The sequence below is a fragment of the Stegostoma tigrinum genome, chromosome 21, assembly GCF_030684315.1.
Source record: "Stegostoma tigrinum isolate sSteTig4 chromosome 21, sSteTig4.hap1, whole genome shotgun sequence".
In the NCBI taxonomy this organism is placed as follows: domain Eukaryota; kingdom Metazoa; phylum Chordata; class Chondrichthyes; order Orectolobiformes; family Stegostomatidae; genus Stegostoma; species Stegostoma tigrinum.
This window is the reverse complement of record NC_081374.1, coordinates 38,239,394-38,260,335: the sequence shown is the minus strand read 5'-3', so window position 1 is coordinate 38,260,335 and position 20,942 is coordinate 38,239,394. Positions and strand designations below refer to the sequence as shown.

Here is a 20,942-nt window from a genome sequence, read left to right as displayed (position 1 = left end):
GCAAGTCAGCATTTATTACACATTCCTTAATTGCCCATGGGGCAATTACATGCCAACCACATTGTTGTCGGTCGGAAGTCGTGTAGGCCAGGCCAGACAAGGACAGGAGTTTCCTTCCCTAAAGGACATTGGTTAACCAAAGGGATTTTTCTGACAATCGACAGTGGTCACTATCAGACTCCTAATTCCACCATTTGCTATCATGGGTTTCAATCCAGGTCCCCAGATTATTACCAGGGTCGCTGGATTTGTTGTCTAATGTTAATACTACTAGACCATTACATCCTGCCACCCTCCACCCCGCCGCTCCCCCACCCCACAAACTAATTTTCCCACCTAAATTAAGTTTAGATTTCTATGGCACCTTTAACACTACAAGATATTGTTTAGCAATTCTGCTCCGACATCTTAAGGCTTCAAAGTCCACACCGAGATGCAGGAGAATCAGGAAGTGTGACAAACATTCCTTTAAAGAGGCGAACTTTGTGGCAGAGGTGGTGAACAAGCATCAAGGAAATTCCAGAGATTCTGAATATGAGGCAGAGACACCCAGGATAAATACGTGATACAAGAGGAACAAAATTCTTTAAAATTGCAGATTGGGCCAGCAAATTAGTGGCGTCCGTGTGTATGGGTGTGGGTGGGGGATGTGAGGTCATGAAAACATTTCAAAATGATGGCAATATTAGTCTTGAAACATTGAAGTTTTTTAGCCAATACACACCAGCCGGTACAAGATACATAGGTGGAAGAAAGCTGTCGAGGGTAGAATTGGTAGTTATTTAGGTTGAGCTAAGTTTATGAAACTTAGAGCAGTGGAAGCCAGCCAGGAGGACATTGAAATAACTTAGTTTAGAGCTGACAAAGTCATCAATCTAGTGACAAAATATGTATTTTAACAGAAAGTAGCAAAACTTGAGATTTCAAAAATAACATAATACTTTTGTAATTCTAAATGACAATTCCACAGAAAACAGATGCTATGAAATTCTCGGGGTTGCAATACAAAAGTAGGGAAATCTTGCTTGAACTGTACAGAACACTGATAAGACTGCACATAGAATACTTCTCTGGTTTGTTAACTATTTAGGAAAGGATATACTTACATTGAAAGATGCTCTTCTGGCACAGTAATAATGTTTCTATGTCTGGGGTTCAATACTTGGTCTAGAGATATGTCCTAACATATCAGAACAGGTTGATTAGAAATTTTGTGGGTAGCAGTTTACAGAAAGCATCTGGAAGATGGGTTGGCCAGCTGTTAGCTGCTACAACGGCTGATGGTAACACTCAGACTCTGTGCTTGTGCAACCCTGCCTTCCCCACCCAAGGTGTGGCCATTCTCAGGTTAAACTCAATGCCAGTCATCCTTGTCTCATTAGAAAGTAGCCTGTGGTCCTTTGGGACAACAAATTTCACCTGCACTTGGCTGATTCCTGGGATGAAAGGATTGTCTTGAGGAACCATTAAACTGGTTAGGCCTATATTCATTGGTGTTTAGAACCAAAGATAGTCTCAATGCAACATTCAAAATCTGATGGGCTTGGGAGGGTAGACGTTGACAATTTATTTCTCCTACATGGGGAACCTACATGGAGTTTGCCATTTAAGATGGTAATGACAAGACTGTGCCTCAGAGGGTAGTTAGTCTTAGAATTCCCTTAACTAGAATGTGAAGGGAAGCTGTGTGTTGAAGATATTTCAGGCCAGGTTTACAAATTCTGATCAACAATAATGGCAATGATGGCCCTAGATGCCCACTTCCTGTTCCTCCTACTTATGATCTTGAGCATTATGAACAGAATATTAGCCAAAACCTGAATGCATGTTAAGTGCTCAGAAGTTAAAAATAATTTGTGGAAATGATCAAAACAAATTTGATGCTGCAAGTAATAATTAGAAATGTGACTTGCTAATGGGACGAGGAATGAAACCCAACTTAGGATTGCACCTTCTAGCTGATGTGTCAGGTAGAGGACACTTTATAGACAGGCATCCAATGCTACGAAACATTTGATGCTGACATGGAAATATGTTGCCAGGGCGAATACCTCTTCCCTTTCATTTGAAAGCAGGACTTAGAGACCAAAAAAAAGCATCTTCAGTTAACAGAAGCTATTTTATGCTCAGCTTTTCTATTTAAAATTTGCAATCACAGTCAGATTTTCTTGATCTGCACAGAAACCGAGTGCCAAACGTTTAACTGATATTTTAAGAAGCGCTGTCATGACAGTGCTTCACTGAAAACCATCATAACAGAGTAAGCTAATAAAGATTGAATTTTTTTTTAAGAACTGTGATGGCAATAAAATTGTATTGTATTATGAATGGAAATTAGAGTTCAGTCTGAGACAATCTTATGAAGCAACATGTCAGATATTTAAAGTCATAAACCAAATATGAAGATCCTATGATTAATCATAATCAAACAAAACACTGACTGTAATCCTTTTCAGACAAAGAATCAAAAAGACAGAACTAACACTTTATAGAATAAGCACAGACAGAAGCCATTCAGCCCTAGAGACAGAAATGCAACACAGTTGGAAAACATCATCCAGTCTTGCATTTCAATACATTTTGAGCCACTCAGGCATACTTTAAATCTTGGTGCGGAATCTTTACTCATAAATGTGGCAGTTCTAATAGTCTTCTGATCCTCCCCAACAAGGTTCGAAAGAAGACTCAGAGGACCTGTCACAGCTTCAGAACATTCCAAAGTACATTACAACCAATCTGCACTCAGCAAGATCCCACAACAGCATGATGATAACAACCAATCAGCTGTTTCTGCAATTTTGACTGATGGATAAATATTGGCCAACCACCAAGGATAATCTCCCTGTCCTCTTCAAGAAGTTGTTACAGGATCTTGTACACCCATCTTAGATTTCAGACAGGCTCCCTGTTTAAGGTGTCATTTCAAAAGATGAGGCTTTCAGTAGCGCAGCCAGCATAGATTTTTTTGCTCTGAAATCTCTGAATTACAACTTCAATTCGCAACTTGCTGACTCAGAGGCAAATATATTACTGTATGGTTATAATGAAATTGAAAATTGTACAGTAGGAAATGATATCCAATCTAAAATAAGTCTCTGCACCATCACATATTTCTCTCCCACCATCTGAAACATCCAGAGATAAAACATTCTTCTGTTTTATCACAATGTCCCAAACACAGCAACCCATTTGGCATAATTCTGACGTCAGCAGCCTTTTCATGGAAGGCTTTACATATGGCATTCCTCAATGTGAACCTATTGCATCAGACATGGGAACAGCATTTATTTGTTTTCCTTTCCAAGGCTTGTCCTGTTGAAGCAAATTGCAGAACATTTATTGCTGCAGCCAGGGTCAGACAACAAACCTTAGATCCCTTCTTAGACTGCTTGACCCCGTCCCAACTGACATTACTCCTTGTGGACAAGGGTACTATTTCTGAAAAATCACTTGATTATTGCTAAAAGTATTATCACAAATGGTTGACTCTAAAACGCAAATGTATAAACAGTCATTGGTTAACACAATGATATCCAAAACAGGAGATGGGTGAAAAAATAAGTTTCCTCTCTAAGCACAGATTACCAAAAATAAGTAGATTGGCTAGACTACATGATTTTGCTTAGTTCTGATCTCCATATTTCCAATAAGGAGATAAAGCACTGGCATAGGTACAAAACATGTTTATAATGGTGACACCTGAATTGTGGAGTGATAATGATCTTTAAAAATTGAACAATCTGGAGCACCTTTCCTTAGAAAACAGAAATTTGAGGTGACCTGAAGATGTCTTGGAATTTGAGGCTACACGGGACAGATTTAGAGATGATTGCACATGTATGTATGGCACCTAGTGACCTCACACAAGGCAATCACCAATAAATCCTACAAGAAATTCAAGGGTAATGTTTTCTACTGAAGAGTATGTAGTTGTAATGTGGAACTTGCTATAATATGTAACACCAATAAACTATGCACTGTTCACTCTTGGCCCATCTATTTGTCTACAACAACTGTTGCTATGCACACGAGATTTAAACATGACAGGAGACCATTCAGCCCATGGGGTTGCCCTGGTATTCAGTTTCATGGGTAATCTGAAAATCTTCAACTCCACTTTCCTACCTTTCCCAAAACCTTGATTCCCTTACTGATCTTAGCCTTGAGTATATTTAATAACCCAAACTCAACAGCACTCTGCTGTTAGTAATACCAAAGACTGATTACCTTCTGAGAGAATAAATTCCTCATCTTTATTTCAGATGTGTCCTGTTATCCTGAGATCAGGTCTCTGTCCAAAACTGTCCCACAAGGGGAAGAACAACTTTCCTGTTTCTACCCTGTCAACTCTCCAAGACTCGTATATTTCAAATAAGATCAACTCTCATTTTCTAAATTCCAACGGGTGCAGGCCCAAATGACTCAGCCTTTCTTCATAAGGCAATCTCTCCATGCTTGGTAATGCTGCATACTACACAGAATAAACTTTTCAAAAAGAAAGCTTGTGAAGCTTGCATTTGTCAAATCAAAGACAATCACATCTGTTTGAACCATCCTGTTTAACCATCCCTAAAATATTCAAATTTCCAATTTCTGCCAATACTCTTAACTGCCTAGGTAAGGACTAAGTGGCAAAATAAGAGCCAAGTCTTTTTAATCTCCTGGGGTTTCAAATTGACTCAGCCGATGGACCAACTTTATAATTTATGCAAAACCTTCAATGTTTATGGGTAAAGTCAAACCATAGTCAGATTCAGCTTAAAGTCAGTGGCATACCACTGCCTATGATCACACAATGATTTGCAAACCAATTCTAATGAACCACAAAGTAGCAAATGACAATACTACATTGGTGTACTGGAGTAGCTGTTAGAGGTTAAAAATTGGACCAGAAACTCAATCCTGCATCTAGATGTAGTCTGGCAATACTTGGTGGTGGAATGGTCTGGGTGGAGAGTAAAAGCAATGCATCAAATGATAACAATTTTTAACATGATAAAAACTAAATTTGGTTCATCTCACTCGAGGATGGGGCAGAAACTTTGGTAACTCAAACAAGTTATTACAAAGGACAGTTACACCACGTATTTTGTGATTATGCTATCACAGTCGTCATCCAAGACATGTCCAGAGGCCTCTTATTATTAATATATCCAGACTTAAGGCACATTTGACCAAAAATTGCTGCATTTTGTATAACTTGAATGATATTACGTGGATAAAAACATTGAGAGTCCACTTTGCAAATAAAATCAGAATCTCCAATTGGTTTCTTCAATCTTATTGAATAAAGTGGAAAAACTACACTGAAAAAGGACAAATTAAGGACTTCTAATTAGAGGTAACCACCAAATATATTTTAGTTACTATCCAAATAACTTGGTTTCCTGTACTGTGTGGTTCATTTAATAAGTCTATTCCTGCACACTGACAAAAGTGAATTCCAGGTTTACTCAATATGTGCAAAATAGCAGCTCGCTTTTTTATACCCCATTACAGTGCAATTCCTTACTCTGATATGGACTGTGGAAGGAAAAATTTAACTGAGGGACCATAAAGCATCTAAACACTAGTTATTTTACAGTTATAAGTCATGTATTAAATTCGTTGGCTTCTGCTGTGTAGGCTTTGCCTGATTTTGGCCAAACTTTTCTCACTTGGTTCTCCATCAAATGGTATAAATTTAAACACAATTGTTTGCTTTGAAAACTTGAAAACTGCATTATAGTGTCTTGATTCAAAGCCAAATTCCTAAAAATATAGAAGGAATTAATATTATGAATCCAATACAATTTCATAATATCTCTAACTTGAGATATTGAAGTTTTAAAAATTAAATTAAAATTAAATATTTAAAATTAAATATTTAAATTTTTGAAAACTTAAGTTATCCTTACATTTCCCTGTGACCTTTGAAACTTCAGGGTGAAGGTCACACTGTTCCACAACAAAATGAATTAAGTGTTATTTTCAAGTACTCTTTGATAAAAAGAAAACATAACTGAACTTGATGGAACATTAGACTAAATATCATTCATTTAACTCTTCATTTGGTCACAATGTTTTTACTTGTTACAGAAATGTTGCTTAAGAAGCATTTTGAATTAATATGCATCTTTCTTCAGATGACCTCTCATACTCTTTTCAGCAATACAAATAAATATAAAATTGAGCAAATCAAATTCTAGAGTTCTCTATTAGGAGATAGCACTCAAGCTTTGTATATTTTGTCTATTTTCATATGTTAACCCTTATCCACTGTTAAAAGAACAAAGCATTTGTAAAAATCCTATGGACAATGAAATTCAAGGGTTTTACGACAAAATATGAAAGACAAGAAAATTCTTTTTCTAAGAATACTTGAATTGATATGGGGGAATTTGCAAAAATTGTTACATATGGCACCTTCTTGGCTGTTTTGCATACCTATGCTTAATAACATTTTACTTGGAAAGAAAAACATTGTATCAGCGAAAGCACTGCACTTCAAAACAGTAAGAATAAGTGACATCACTCCTCCACCATAATTCTCAACATCAGTGTCCCACAAGGCTGCATAGTCAGCCCCTACCAAACCTTCTATACACTCTCAAATGAGTGGGCAAATTCCAACCCAACTCCAATTACAAGTTTTCTGAAAACACCAATGTTGTAAGTTGGGTCTCAAACAAAGATTAGACAAAATACAGGAAAAAGAGGCAATTAAGTAATGTCAGCATGTCTACAAGGACGCTTATCAATTTTTATAGATGCACTACAGAAAGCATCCAACTTGGATGATCACAGCTTGGTATGGCAACTGCTCTTCCTAAGTCCAGAGAAATTACATAGTCGTGAACACAGTCCAGTCCATGACGCAAGACAGCCTTCCATCCATTGACTCCATCCACACTTCCTGCTGCCTCAAAAGCAACCAACACAAGCAAAGACCCCTCCCACCCTCGTTCTTCTCTCTTCCAGCCTCTTCCGTCAGGAAGAAGATGTAACAGTTTGAACACAAACAGATTTACGAAAAGCTTCTTCCACACTATTATCAGACTTTTGAACAGATCTCTCAAATGGTAATTCCGATTTCTCCCTCTCTGCACTCTATTCTGTTACCCTGATGCACTTTGTATGGTATGATCTGCCTGTATAGTACTCGAAACACCACTTTTCACAGTAATTCAGTACGTTACAACAATAAAATCAATCTAAATCAATAAATAAAATGCTGCATAGAGACATACTGTATACCTAAAACTATGCACCAAGGCACAAAGGTCTACCCTATATTTTTCTGATCTGTTGAAAGACTGGCTGTAAAAATAAGAGTGGTTATACTCTTGGGAATGGTCTTGTGATGTTAAACAAATCAGGGATGAACAGACTCAGGTTTACAACCTTTAAAAGTAGCCCTTCATGTAAATATAGTGTTTGTATGAAGCACATAATAAAGTTTAAGTGCTGAACATATGCAAAGCCTATGTAAGACAACAGTACTGTATGCTTTACATGACAGAATGCTGAAGCTGCCGAGAGGAAACAGCGCAGAATTATAGACTCTCAAAATTGTTATGGGGCAGAAAGAAGCCATTTGGTCCGTTGTTCCTGCACCGGTTCTAATCCTAGTACCGATTGCCTACCTCTTCCCCCATGTCACTGCACACCATTTCTATAAAATGAATTATCCAAAGCCTTCTTGAATGCCTCAATTGAACCTGCTTCTATCACATTTCTAGGCAGTGTATTCCATATCCTAACTCCTGGCTATGTGAAGATTATTTCTCACATCATCCTTGCTTCATGTGCAAATCACTTAAAATCTTTGTCCTCTCATTTTTTTTCTTTCATGAGTGGGAAGAGCTTCTCCCTATCCCCTCTGCCCAGCCTGACTTTAATTTTGAAAACTTCTCTTAAATCTTCCCTCAGCCATCTTCTCTCCAAGAACAGTCCCAAGTTCTTCACCTCATTCTCTTAAAACTAGTTTCTCATTCCTGTAACAATTTTTGTAAATCCCATCTGCACTCTCTCCAATGCATTCATATCTTTCCTATTAAACGGAGACCAAAACTGGACACAATACTCCAGCTGAGATCCAACAAGCATCTCGTAAAAGTTCAGCTTCCCTTCCTGGGCCCTTGTACTCTATACCTCCCGTTAATAAAGCCGAGAGCGCTGTATGCCTTATTAACTGCTCCTCCCACCAGCCCTGCCACCTCCAATGATCTGAGCACATATACATCCAGGTTCCGCTACTCCTCGATCTTCTTTATAATTGTACCCTTTGTTTTTTACAGTCTTTCAATATACTTCTGACCAAAGTGGATCACCTCTCACTTTTCTGCATTGAACCTCATCTGCCACCCATCTGCCCACTCCATTGATTTGGTAATGTCTTTATGGAGTTCCACCCTACAATTCTTCCAGTTGTGTGTCATCTGCAAACTTTGAAATTTGTCCCCTACACACCAAGACCTAGATCATTACATACATTAGGAAAAGCAACGGTCCCGACAGTAACCCCAGAGGAACGCCACTACAAAATTTCCTCTAGCCTGAAAAATATCTATTCAACATCTACTGCCTCGTTCTGAGGAAGGGTCACCAGCCCCAGAACATTAACTCCTGTTTGCTCCTTCACAGATGCTGCTAGGCCTGCTGAGCTTTTCCAGCAACTTTGTTTTTGTTATCCACCATTACTCTGGGTTTCCTACTACTTGGCCAATTTTGAATCCACAATGCTACTGTTCTTTTAGAACGTTTCTCAGAGTGGAGCGACACTGTATCGAACACCTTCTGGAAATTCAAGCACATTACATCAATAATGTTACTCTCATCAACCCTTTTTGTTACCTCTTCAAAAAAACTCCAGCAAGTTCATTAAATGCTATTTCCCCCATTAGAAATCCCTGGTGGCTTTTCCTCGTCAACCCATCTTTTTCCATATGATGACTAATTCTTTCCTAAATAATTGCTTCCAGAAGTTTCCTCATCACCAAAATTACACTAACTAGTCCATAACTGAGGGGATTATCCTTACAATCTTTCTTGAAGGCCGTAATTTTTGCAATTCACCAGTCTTCTGGCAAAGCTAGGTGGCAGGATGAGCCGTGAGGGGTATGCAGGGACACTGCAGTGTGATTGACACAGGCTAAGTGAGCAGACAAATGCACGGCAGATACAGTTCAATGTGAACAAATGAGGTTATCCACTTTGACAGCAAAAATAGGGAGGCAGATCATTATTTGAATGGCTGTAAATTGAAAGGGGAATGTGCAGCAACACCTGGATGTCCCAGTGCACTAGTCACTGAAAGCAAGTTCTCAGGTGCAACAGACAGTAATGAAGGCAATCTATGCTGGCCTTCACAGCGAGGGGATGCAAGTACAAGAAAAAGAATGACTTGCTGCAATTATAAAGAGCACTAGTTTGTGCAGTTTCAGTCTCCTTATGTGAGGAAGGATGTTCTTGCTGGAGAGAGCATGCAGAAAAAGTTTACCAAATTGTTTCCTCGGATGGCAGGTCTGAAGCATGAGGGGAAGGTTCAGTCAGTTAGAATTGCATTCTCTGTTTTCAAATAGCAGCAGAGGAGAAATCTCAGAATTGTATTCGCTGGTTGTTTAGAAAAATTTGGGGTGGGGGAATCTCATAGAAACCTATAAAATTCTAACAGGACTAGACAACTTACATGCAAGGCTGTTCCAAGGATTGGGGAGTCCTGAACCAGGGTTCATAGTTTAAAGATAAGGGGTAAACTTTTCAGGACTGAGATAAAAGGGAAATCTCTTCCCCAGAGAAAGGTCCGCCTGTGGAATTCACTGTCACGGAAGGTGTTTGAGGCCAAAACACTGTAGGCTTTCAAGTAGGCGGTACATGAAGACCTGTGGTTAAAGTTCATCATAGAATCAGTGAAGTGACGGTCATCACAGAATCATCATAGTGTTGAAACAGGCCATTTGGCGCAACAAGTCCACAGTACCCCTTTGAGCGGCATCCCACCCAGACACATTATCCTACCCTGATTTCCCATGTCTAACCCACCTAACCTAAAACATCCATAGGTACTATGGGCAATTTAGCATGGTTAATTCACCTAACCTGCACATTTTTGGACTGTGGAAGGAAACTGGAGCACCCAGGGGAAACGCACACAGACAAGAGGAGAATGTGCAAACTCCACACAGACAGTTGCGCGAGGCTGGAATCATACTCAGGTCTCTAGCGCTGTGAGGCAGCAGTGCTAACTACTGAGCCACCGTGCCACCAGACTGGGGACATCAAAAGGGGTCAGGATTATTTTTTTGGAAGGGGGGGGCAGTGGCACAGGTTTACATTATTGAGCTTGATGATCAGCCATGATCATAACAAACAGTGGAGTCGAATGGCCAACTCCTCTTTATTTCTATGCTTCTATGTATTTACTGCTCTTTCTAGTGTTAATTTCTACTTCCTCTGATATCCAGGGATAGAACAAAATGGTTAAAAGTTGTGTAAGGTAAAAGCAAACAGGTAAGAAACTCAGATAACTTCAGGAGATCTGTAATTTTAACAACTTCTATTTCCTTTATCACCAAACTTCTCTCAGGACACCAGAAGTGGATCATTTAAAATATCTTGGAAAGTAGGCAAATAGTTCTGACTAAACTAAAAAAAAGCTAGATTGTTTGCCTACAGCTTTTCTTCTCCCAATCAACTAGCTTGTTAATTCATATTAATTAATACCAATAACCATCCTTAAGTAAAGCAAGATTACCTACCTTTGATATAGTCTTGCATATCCTTTAAACATAAGTGCAACTTCAATGCTTTGGCAAAGATCTATAGCTCAGGTTGTGGGTGCTGTTGTTGACTTGTTCGCTGAGCTGGCGTGTTCTCGTTCAGAAATTTCGTCACCATGCTAGGTCACCTCATCAGTGGAACCTCTAATGAAGTAGTGTTGGTGTACTCTGCTTGGAATTTATACTGTCCGGTCCATTACGGTGAGTAGCGTCATTTCCGGTTTTGATCTGTATGGGTTTGTAAATGGGGTCCAATTCGATATGTTCATTGATTGCATCGCGGGTGTAGAACCATGCCTCAAGGAATTCCCGTTTGTGCCTATGTTTGGCTTGGGCTACTATGGTTACCTTGTCCCCATTGCACTAATGACCTTCATTGTCTGAGTGTACCAATATTAAGGAGGGTTCATCATGCTGCTTTACTGCTTGTTGGTGTTCATACATTCTGATGACTAGTTTCCTTCCTGTCTGCCCAACGTAATGTTTGCGGCAGTCATTGCATGGTATTTTGTAAACCACGTTTGTTCTGCATGTCTTCAACCCTTGTAAGTGTTTGTCATAGACAAAGTGATGTCTCCTAGCATGATGATGAAACGTTTGAACAAGAACAAGCCAGCTCGGCAAACGAGTCAACCACCTCGTATATGCAACTTATTTAAAATAATAAACATAATTTCAAAATACTTCAGGTGAGAGAAATTAGCATATCAATATTGCTCTAAACATGTTGCAGTGAAGCTAATATCCTTCTTGAACTCAACACAATGTAGATCTACCAGGCACTGGTCATATGGACTAAGCAGTGGTAGATGGAATTTAGATAAATGTGAGATGCTGCATTTTGGTAAGGCAAATCTGGGCAGGATGTATACAATTAATTGTAAGGTCCTGGAGACTGTTGCCGAAAAAAAAGACCTTGGAGTGCAAGTTCACAGTTCCTTGTAGATGGAATAACAGATAGACAGGGTAGTGAAAATCAGAGCATAGCAGTTGGGATGTCATGTTGTGGCTGTACAGGACAATGGTTAGGTCACTTTTAGAATTCTGGGTTCAACTCTGGTCTCCCCTGTATAGTAAAGATGCTGTGAAACGTGAAAGGGTTCAGAAAAGGCTTATGAGGATGATGCCAGGTTTGGAGGGTTTGAAATACAGGAGAGGGTGAATAGGCTGGGACAATTTTCCCTGGAACATCAAGAGGCTGAGGGGTGACCTTACGGAGGTTTATAAAATCACGAGGGGCACGGACAGAATGAACAGCAGAGGGCTTTTCCCCAGAGCAGGGGAGTCCAAAACTAGATGGCATAGGTTTGAGGTGAGAGGGGAAAGATTTAAAAGGGACCTAAGGAGCAACATTTTCATGCAGAGAATACTGCGTGTATAGAACGGGCTGCCAGAGCAAGTGGTAGAAGTTGGTACATCAATTAAAAAGCAACTGGATAGATTCATGAATAAGAAGGGTTGAGGGAGATATGGGCCAAATGCTGGCAAATGGGACTAGATTAATTTAGGATATCTGGTAGTACAGACGAGTTGGACCAAAGGGTCTGGTTCCACGCTGTACATCTTTATGACTCGCCAGCGTTTTTGATGGAGACATCCCTAAAGTGTACATGATGATCATATGACAAAGCCGATCAAAATTAAAGAGTTAAGCACTGCAAACAACTAGTTATATTAAAATTCTAGAGGGAAAACTTTTAACTTCTTTCATGAAACTATAGGTCAACCATAAACGTTCGTGGGATGCAATGTGTTTGAATTTTAGACAACATCAGGAAAATTTTCAACCCACATGGAAATACAGGACAATGCAGTGTATGATTAAAAACAATTAGACGAAAATAGCAGGAAATAGAATACCAGTAAAAAGACACCCGGCATCAGAAAACGTCAAATTCAAGCTTATTAAATTTTCAAGTTAAAAAAAGCCATAAACAGCAGTAGGGATCAACATGCTTATAATTTGAAGAATTTAGATCAAATCTGACAACTGGTCAGCTAAATTCAATATTGACCAACATATTACACATTTCTTGTAAAGCAATGATATTAGCACAGGGAGACCACAGAAAGTAAAAAGGGGTTCATTTTAAATGTTGATACGATATTAAAAATCCCCAAAATGCAGTCTAGAAAGTGAAGTTTAAAGTCTTTAACAATGGTTTGTTCCAATCAGAGTAGAATTGAGTACTGGAGCTTAAAATGATTTTTTAAAAAAGTCCAATTCTTCTCAGTTATTCTTCATTAATTTCTGTTCCAATTCATCTTACCTGCACTCTTCTCAGCCTTGAGGAAAATTCAAGAGTACTTGCTTACCTGGTTTATTTCTTCTTCTTCCATTCGTCATCTAGGGTGTGAAAAATATGGAGTAGCAACTCTAAGAAGCTAACAATGTGCAGACAAGATTATTAGAATAGAGGATATTTAGAGAGTTGTGGACATTAGATTATAATACAGTATTCACTTCAGTGATAGTCAGGCAAATTAGTTGATAACATTGACAAGCTGCAAATGTAAGCAATATACTAAGCTATAATTGGATCAAGCAGATTCAGTCACAAGATTGGAGAATGCCATTGCTGATACAGGCCTGCGATCCAACGAACTCCATCCAGCAGAAACTGCTCAACCTGAGAAGACAGTTGGCAGAAGAAAGCAGGTCTTTTTATTAAAGTTGGTGTTTTAAGAATTGATCCAATTAATAAAGATAAGCTACATATCCCAAACCTTACTGCCTTCATCAGCTAAAACTAAAATAGAGTGACATTAAGTGCAGAGGATACAGGTGAACAAGACATTACAAGTTCAAAAGATGAATGCAAAGTTGACAGCCTTTCATCAGAACCCGAAACATTAAATCTTTCTGTCCAAATATGCTCCATGGCTGGCCAAGTTTTTCACTTGCAAAATAATTGGAGCATAGATAATAAAAAAGGTCCTACTGCAGTACATTTAACACACAATGAGGAGTTGTTTCTAAGAAAAATTCACACCATCAAAACCCAGCTTTTTCTTTCCAATTCCAAAATCCTTGGTACAGGGTAGAAGAAAGACAGGTCACTAAATGAATGTCAGATTTCTTCACAAGAAAAGTGATCAAATCTGAGGACGAGGCAGCCTGCTTTATTCACACATTTATTCCAAAAATTTTATCAAATTAGCACACTCTGAGATGTGGAAATTGGTTATCTGCTAATGATAGCAGGTAGTAGATGATACGATATAGGCCAGTGGTTGACTGCAGTTTCAGAGGTGCATGCACTGTCTCATTTGCAGCGCCATACATTTATCGTCCTTATTTTCACTTTCATGAAAAAAATCTGAGATACAAGTTAACTGAATGTTGACTCAAAGAACTTGAGGGCAACATGACTTCCCTGCGAGAATCAAAGGTTAAGAATTATGATAAATTATGCTAAATTTCACGATTTCAAATTATTTTAATCAAGAAAGAATGGTATCCATCATTCTTAACAGGATTGCTTTGAAATCACGTGTCTAACATTGGTTACAACCTTGGGTCCAATGATCAGGTTTTAATTTTGCACCTCCTGTGTTTTTAGCTATACTAGAAACAATAAATTATTTTGAATGCTATTATAGGCTATTTCTGAAATAAGAATCTATGGACTGGAGAACATTTTCGTCCTGAATATTTTATATAAAATTCTTACTTTGAGGATGCTCTACTGGCAAATTCTGATCACAAAGACCTTCTAACCAGTTGACTAATTTATTAAAATGCTTATACTGGAGAAATTATTGTTCAATCAATTAAGTTTAAAAGTGGTTCCGAAGGGCTCATGCGACGCAGTGGCAGTGTCCCCACCTGCGGGTCGAAAGGCCTGGGTTCAAGTCCAACCTACTCCAAAGATGTGTCATAACACATTGACTAACGATTTTTAAAAGTGATTCCTAACATTAATCACAAACAAGCGAAGGTGAAACATTAAAATTTGTCACAGTAAAAATCACATCAGCATCTCACCATTCTAGCAATATTTTAAAAGAATGCATTCATATCTTTGCAGAGCTAATATTTCTTTCTTAATGTTTCACCAGGCAACCCAAGTAAAAGCTTCCTTGCGTCAAAATATATGCAAGTTTCAGTTATGCTTTTATGAAATGAACCGTGAATTATCAGAGTTAAAATGCAATGGTATATCGGCAAAACTTTAGCTCAATCATAACCGAGTTGGGTTTTAGGTAATCAAGTTTTTTTTTTAAAAAATCAAGATAGTATACCGTGTGAAATCACCAAGAGAAGTAATTTAAGATTGCAGGACTATTTCTGCTATCAGAAAATTTAGGAAGTGCAGGAAGTCAGAGATAATGAGCGGGGCTATCAACTGGAAAAAAAAGACAATGAGGACAGACTTTAGGAGAAATTTATTCACACAGTGGGCTCCTAGTGGATGGAATGCCTTGCAACATCTGAGCACAAAATGTTTTTTCTTTACCTGTTTCATTACTGTTCTATTAATTATTTAATATTACGAAAATTCCACATGATCACAAACATTTCTTGTTTGTTCTTTTCCCATCCAGCTGTATTTGATCTGCTTAAAACCCATTACATTTCTAATCTTCCCAGTTCTGATGAAAGGTTACTGACCAGAAATGCATTTCTCAGAGCTGTTGGACATTTCTAGCATTGTCTGGCTATATTCCCGTTTTCTAAGATTACGATCAGTTAAATTAACAGCATTAAGTCAGCTTAATATTATATCTAGTCTTCCAAAATGTCAATAGTGAATCTGGTTTGCATAGGGAGAATGTCACAGTCAAATGTTAATGTTGCATTACAACATACACAATAATAAATACATTACAATACTATCAATAAATGATTGGAAAATAGAAAAACTAACATCTTCTGGATTCACGTATGGCTCAAGACCATCTATCACAGAAACAACAATTAGATCACAAGAAATAGATTTCGCTTTTAAATAGTTTCTATACATATTTACTGTGCAATCTAACTACAAAAAGGAGTGGTCCATTCTAAACCACAACTGTATGAAACTTGATAAGACTGTAAAATTACTTAAAAAGCTTTAAATTACTCTTGTATAATGGGTAAACCCTTACAACACAGTCAGTAAACTTGAAATATTTAGCACGAGTACATAACCTTAAACTCGATGCAAAATTATTCACACAAGTTATAAATTGACACTTCTTTAATTTAAACCATTTCCAAATGTTCACGTGAGGATCAGTTCAGTGCAGCAATTAGCCATGTACATATATATTATCAGTTTCAAACATCTTTAAAAGTCTACCAATGCATACACATTCAGTTGATTACACTTATTTTATTGATGGTGACTCAAGAATATCAAGATATTAAAAGAGTGCACAGATAGTAAAACAAAATTTTCAACATGTAGTAGAGTTTTTGTGCCACTGACAACTTTGGAGTTTATCCTCAGTTATGTACTTTATTGTCCAATTTTGTTCAACTGTTGACCACCGTAGGGTAGGGAGGTTAAATTTTCAACTTAGTTGTCATGCATGTGTCCCTTTTGCAGAACATCTTGGGGTCTGTACAGACTTTCATATTTGATAGACTGAACTGCTGCAAACAAATGCTAATCTTTTGCCACTCACAGTTCATGCAGATAACTCACATGGAAATGTTAAATGCTGAACCATGAAATAAGTCCATGACTTCAACTGATAAGAGAATTGCATGAAAGTTGAGCAGCATAAGAGGAAATATACAGCATTTCACCAGTCGGTGCAACGTAATACTGTTCCACTTGTTAACGCTTCAAAACTCATAATTCAGAATCTTAATTTTTGAAACAATCTCTTCAAATATACAAAGGCTGAGACCTCCATATGTCATTACTTACAACTAATATTAGTATTTTATCATTATTTTTTTAAAATAAACATTGTCACCACCAATTTATTTATTTAGTATTTTGGACAATTCAAATGGCTTTCTTCCTAACAGGGTTACAGAATAGATTGATGTAGAAGTCTTCAAGATGTATTTGGCTACAGCACACGTCTTCATAAACAGCTGCCCTCATCCTCCGGATGCAGAACATTCACACCACGTGGAAAGCAGTTGACACAGTGTTGCAGTACCAATAAGGAAAATATCACTAGTGCTTCCTTCAATCTGATGCTCCTCTGTACAGTGCTTTTTGTGAAAACTTTACAAAATAGGAAAGGAGGCCCAAGCAAAAACATGAGCACCGAATTTAAATAAAAATGTACCTTATCAACAGTAACAGTGCTTAGCGTTGCAGAACCTTTTCACCTTGGCTTGCTTTTTACATTCTTACTTCTTCCTACTCAGTTCAGTGCCCTTGTTCCACGCCCAAAGCCAATCTAAATGCATCCTTTTCATCTCCCATATTCTACTTGATATACGTCACCGACACGTATAAGAGTTTAAAAAGTGTTTACAAGTATTATGAACAAATCTTGTTTAGTTCCAGAAAGAAATGAATTTTACAAGATCTGTACTGTGCTTCCAACTTTGGGCAATATGGCATCAAACGTCTAAGTTACATTTTAATTTAGTTACATTACAGTTTAGAAGGGGTTTTAGGAGAAAAATGTAGGCTTTAACTAAATTCCAAGCAATACAATGTACGTGCAATAACCACTGACTATACAGTAAAATTTCAGTGTTTCCCCATTATTTTACAAGTTCAACTTCACCGGATTTCTCCCAAATACCACATCATTGCAGCACAGATAGGTGTTCCCAGGTTGAAACAGTTTTGTAATCAACTCTAGCAAGAATATAGAAACAATAACTAGTTTTCTTACTTTTTCCTCAGTGAGACAGCTCTTACTTCCATTTTGTACTGATCATTGTCTAGTTAGAATCAGGAACTACAAGGTGGGGAATTCCAAGCTCAAACATGTTCTACTACTTGCAACAGAAAGTGCACCAAAACCACTGTACAGTCAGTATTCTCATCTAATGTATCATGAACTGGCATCTGCAACAGGTACAAAAAAAAAATCACACCATTCTGTATTAATAATAAGCATCGATATAATTACTGGAAAAGCACTATATGTAGGTGAACATCACTGCTTAGCCAATCAAATGACGCAAACTAGCTCCAAAAAGTACATTATAAGGCTGGCAGCTCTAAGACAATTTTTTTTTAATTTGCGAATCTAGGGCAGGAAATATTTATTTGGAATACATAGAACCATGAGCAAAACTTTTACGAAAAATGGATATGAGAACAGGAGAGATGTTTCTCAGGTTAGACAAGGTAGTTGGCTTGATGATACTGGATATTTAACAAACACACATCAGATGTGAGAGAGACATCAGTTGTTTGAACAAAATGAATGAGTAATCGATGTGATTTTTTGGATGTTTCGGTGAACATGAAATCATCCATTTAGCATATCATCCACACATAGCAAAATCCATCAGTGCACAATAGTATAATTGCAATCAACTGGAGTTTAGAATAAAACATTCTCAACAAATTGAAAGCTTGCCATGAGTTGCCATCAACTGTAATTGAGAATGTGACTTCTAAAATTAGACAAGTTTGATTAGAGACTTTTCAGTGTTAATTTAATAAACTTCATTTGTACAGGATGGAAAAGTCTCCAATTGATTGTGCTGTCATCAACTGCTCCCATTCTAAAGTGAGTTATACTCATCTTGCATCCAATCCTACTCACTCATGCATTCCCATGTGGTACTCCGCAGGTTACAGAACAAACTCCCACTCTCACAGGAAAAATCCAACAATTAAGATGCTTTGAACAAACGAATACAAAATATTTTTTTTTACCTTTTGCTTAAACTACAGTCGCTCAGTAGGCAAAATAATTTGAACATGGCTTTGTGTTTAACTACATAATTATTCTGACAATGTCATCTAAAAAAATCCATTTTTTAAACAATTACAGCACTCTTTAATTTAGCATTCACACATGCATACATTGTTTAGAAACAACCAGCCATCATTTTTCAGTGTTGGGTCAAAGGGATGGGGCCAATGCAAAATTGCAGAGTGACACCAAGACCCATAGAGGCTGCTGGACAATGGCAATACCCGTTTTAAGACTGACCAAAAGGATAAGGGCCATGGAAACCCTGAAAAGAAAAAAAAGAAGAATGAAAATGTTTTCCTTAGCAACAGAAACAGAATTTCATGGGAGTAGCGTGTTAGTAACTATTTCCTCTTAGTTTAAAGTAGGGCTGTAACGAAGCCTCAAGTCTTAACGTGATGTTTCATTGGCTTGAAAGTAAAATATCAAAGTACCAAGCTCTCATATCAACTTCCATTTTTTTGTCCTTTATTTTCTCCCCATTTCCCCCTTCGCTCTCCTATCATCTTTCCACTCCCATTCAAAATTGAACAGAACAGACCAACTGGAAAAATTCCCAGCTGGTCGGCTTCAGTTTAAGTCCCAGGTTCAAGTGACCAGAAATAGGCCAATTTTAGCAGGCTCAGTATCAAGGCATTTTGGAATGAAATGAAAAATTCATCACTATGTTCGCTCGCAAAATTGAAAGTCTGAACAGCATCATCTGGAAACGACTTAATTGTCCAGAAGACTTTCAAGTACTCCTGGATAATAATTCAGAAGGTGATGCTCAAATGTATTTTAAAGAGGCTTCGTTACTGCTCTAGCCCAGAACATTACTCCATATCCATGCAACTTTCTGTACTACTAACCCATAGTGTCAGTCAAATAAGGTTCTGAATTGTATAACAAAAGAGTCAACAACTTTACTGCCATCATCACAACAGGAAGTTAGAATGGCCTCCTAGGCTGACAGAGAACAAAAAGGGTGCTGTCAGCAAGAGACACTAATAACTGTGAAGCTCCAAAAACACTGCAAGCCAGTGTCGTGTTACCACAGCGTGAAGCTTATTTCTCAACTGTGTCATAAATGATGAAAACTGTAGCTTCCTCTGAGCAAGTCAAAACAAAAAAAAAATCAGTGTCAATAGACTTGCCCCACTTCGCCATGTCATCCATTAAACAATCATTGGCATGGTTTACAAAGGCCAAGGCGAAAGTCCCCAACCCATGGGCCATGCAAAGTAAAGTGACCTTCAGTGGACTGGAGACAGATAGTTATCAACTTTCAAGTGTAAATTACCATCCAAATCCAAAAACCTCTGCTGGGCCATACAAAAACTGATAATGCCTCATCAGCCACATGACAGGGTTCTTTTGGTCCAAATTCACATTCCTATACATGTGTTGAAGCACTCCTTGCAACTTTTCCTGCTTGATGTTCCAATATTAAATATAACTGCTAACAACACAAAGCTTTAACAATTAAAACTGTGCTTTATATTTAGTATGCAGGCATTATGGCAGGGTAAGGCAGCAACTTATAAATCACTCCAAAAATTGCTGAAGCTTCCCTCATACAAATTTGTATCAGAATCCATCTATTTGATTTGTGCCTTACATCGTTCTGCCAGTCATCCATCACCCCCGAGGGGTGAGGCTATTCTAACTTCCTATTTGAATGGGTGGCATTTGTGTAATTAACATTCCTCTATGGCATTCTGTAAAGCCAAGCATACACAACATTATGGCTCAAAGACACAGGAAAAAAAATATCAAGGATTCTAATTAATTAAAAAAATTCACTTTAAAAAATTCACAGAAATGAATGCTGGACTAGGAAATCCCAACAGCCAGATTTAAAACATTTTGTTCGTGCAATGATCCTCACAGATGTCAACGAAATTTGACTTTTATTAAGAGGTCCTACAACCCAAGTCAACCACCTCACTTAACAACTTACCGAGCAATAACTCCAATTCAAAATTTTTATCCAGTTGGTTGGGATAGAGGTCACTAAAGAATCAGACGTCAGAGTCATACAGCACCAAAACAGACCCTTTGGTCCAACCAGTCCATACCAATCATAATCCCAAATTAAACTAGTTCCATCTACCTGCACTTAGCCCATATCCCTCTAAACATTTCTTACTTATGCACTTATTCAAATGTCTAAATATTGTAACTGTACCCGCCTTCACCACTTCCTCTGCATGTTCATTCCCCACATGAACCATTCTAAGTAAAAAAAAATTGACCCTCCTCATGTCTTTTAAATCTTTCTCTCACCTTAGAGCAATATCGTGGACTTGGCTGCTTCTGAAGGAAACAGATGAGTTTTTGCTGAGTTTTATATCATTGGTTGCT

At 37.9% G+C, this 20,942-nt stretch overlaps 1 protein-coding gene across 2 annotated transcripts in view; it reads right to left on the bottom strand.

Annotated features, from left to right (window-relative positions):
* ilrun (inflammation and lipid regulator with UBA-like and NBR1-like domains) overlaps positions 1-20,942 on the bottom strand; it is a 73,729-nt gene that overhangs the window by 4,910 nt on the left and 47,877 nt on the right. The window contains exon 5 of one of the 2 annotated variants that reach the window (XM_048553059.2): positions 17,891-18,861. The exons of the other annotated variant lie outside the window; for it this stretch is intronic. Coding sequence (XP_048409016.1) covers positions 18,826-18,861 — 36 coding nt within the window. The 3' untranslated portion in view covers positions 17,891-18,825. Of the gene's footprint in view, positions 1-17,890; positions 18,862-20,942 lie in introns of those variants that run through there. 2 annotated transcript variants of the gene reach the window in all.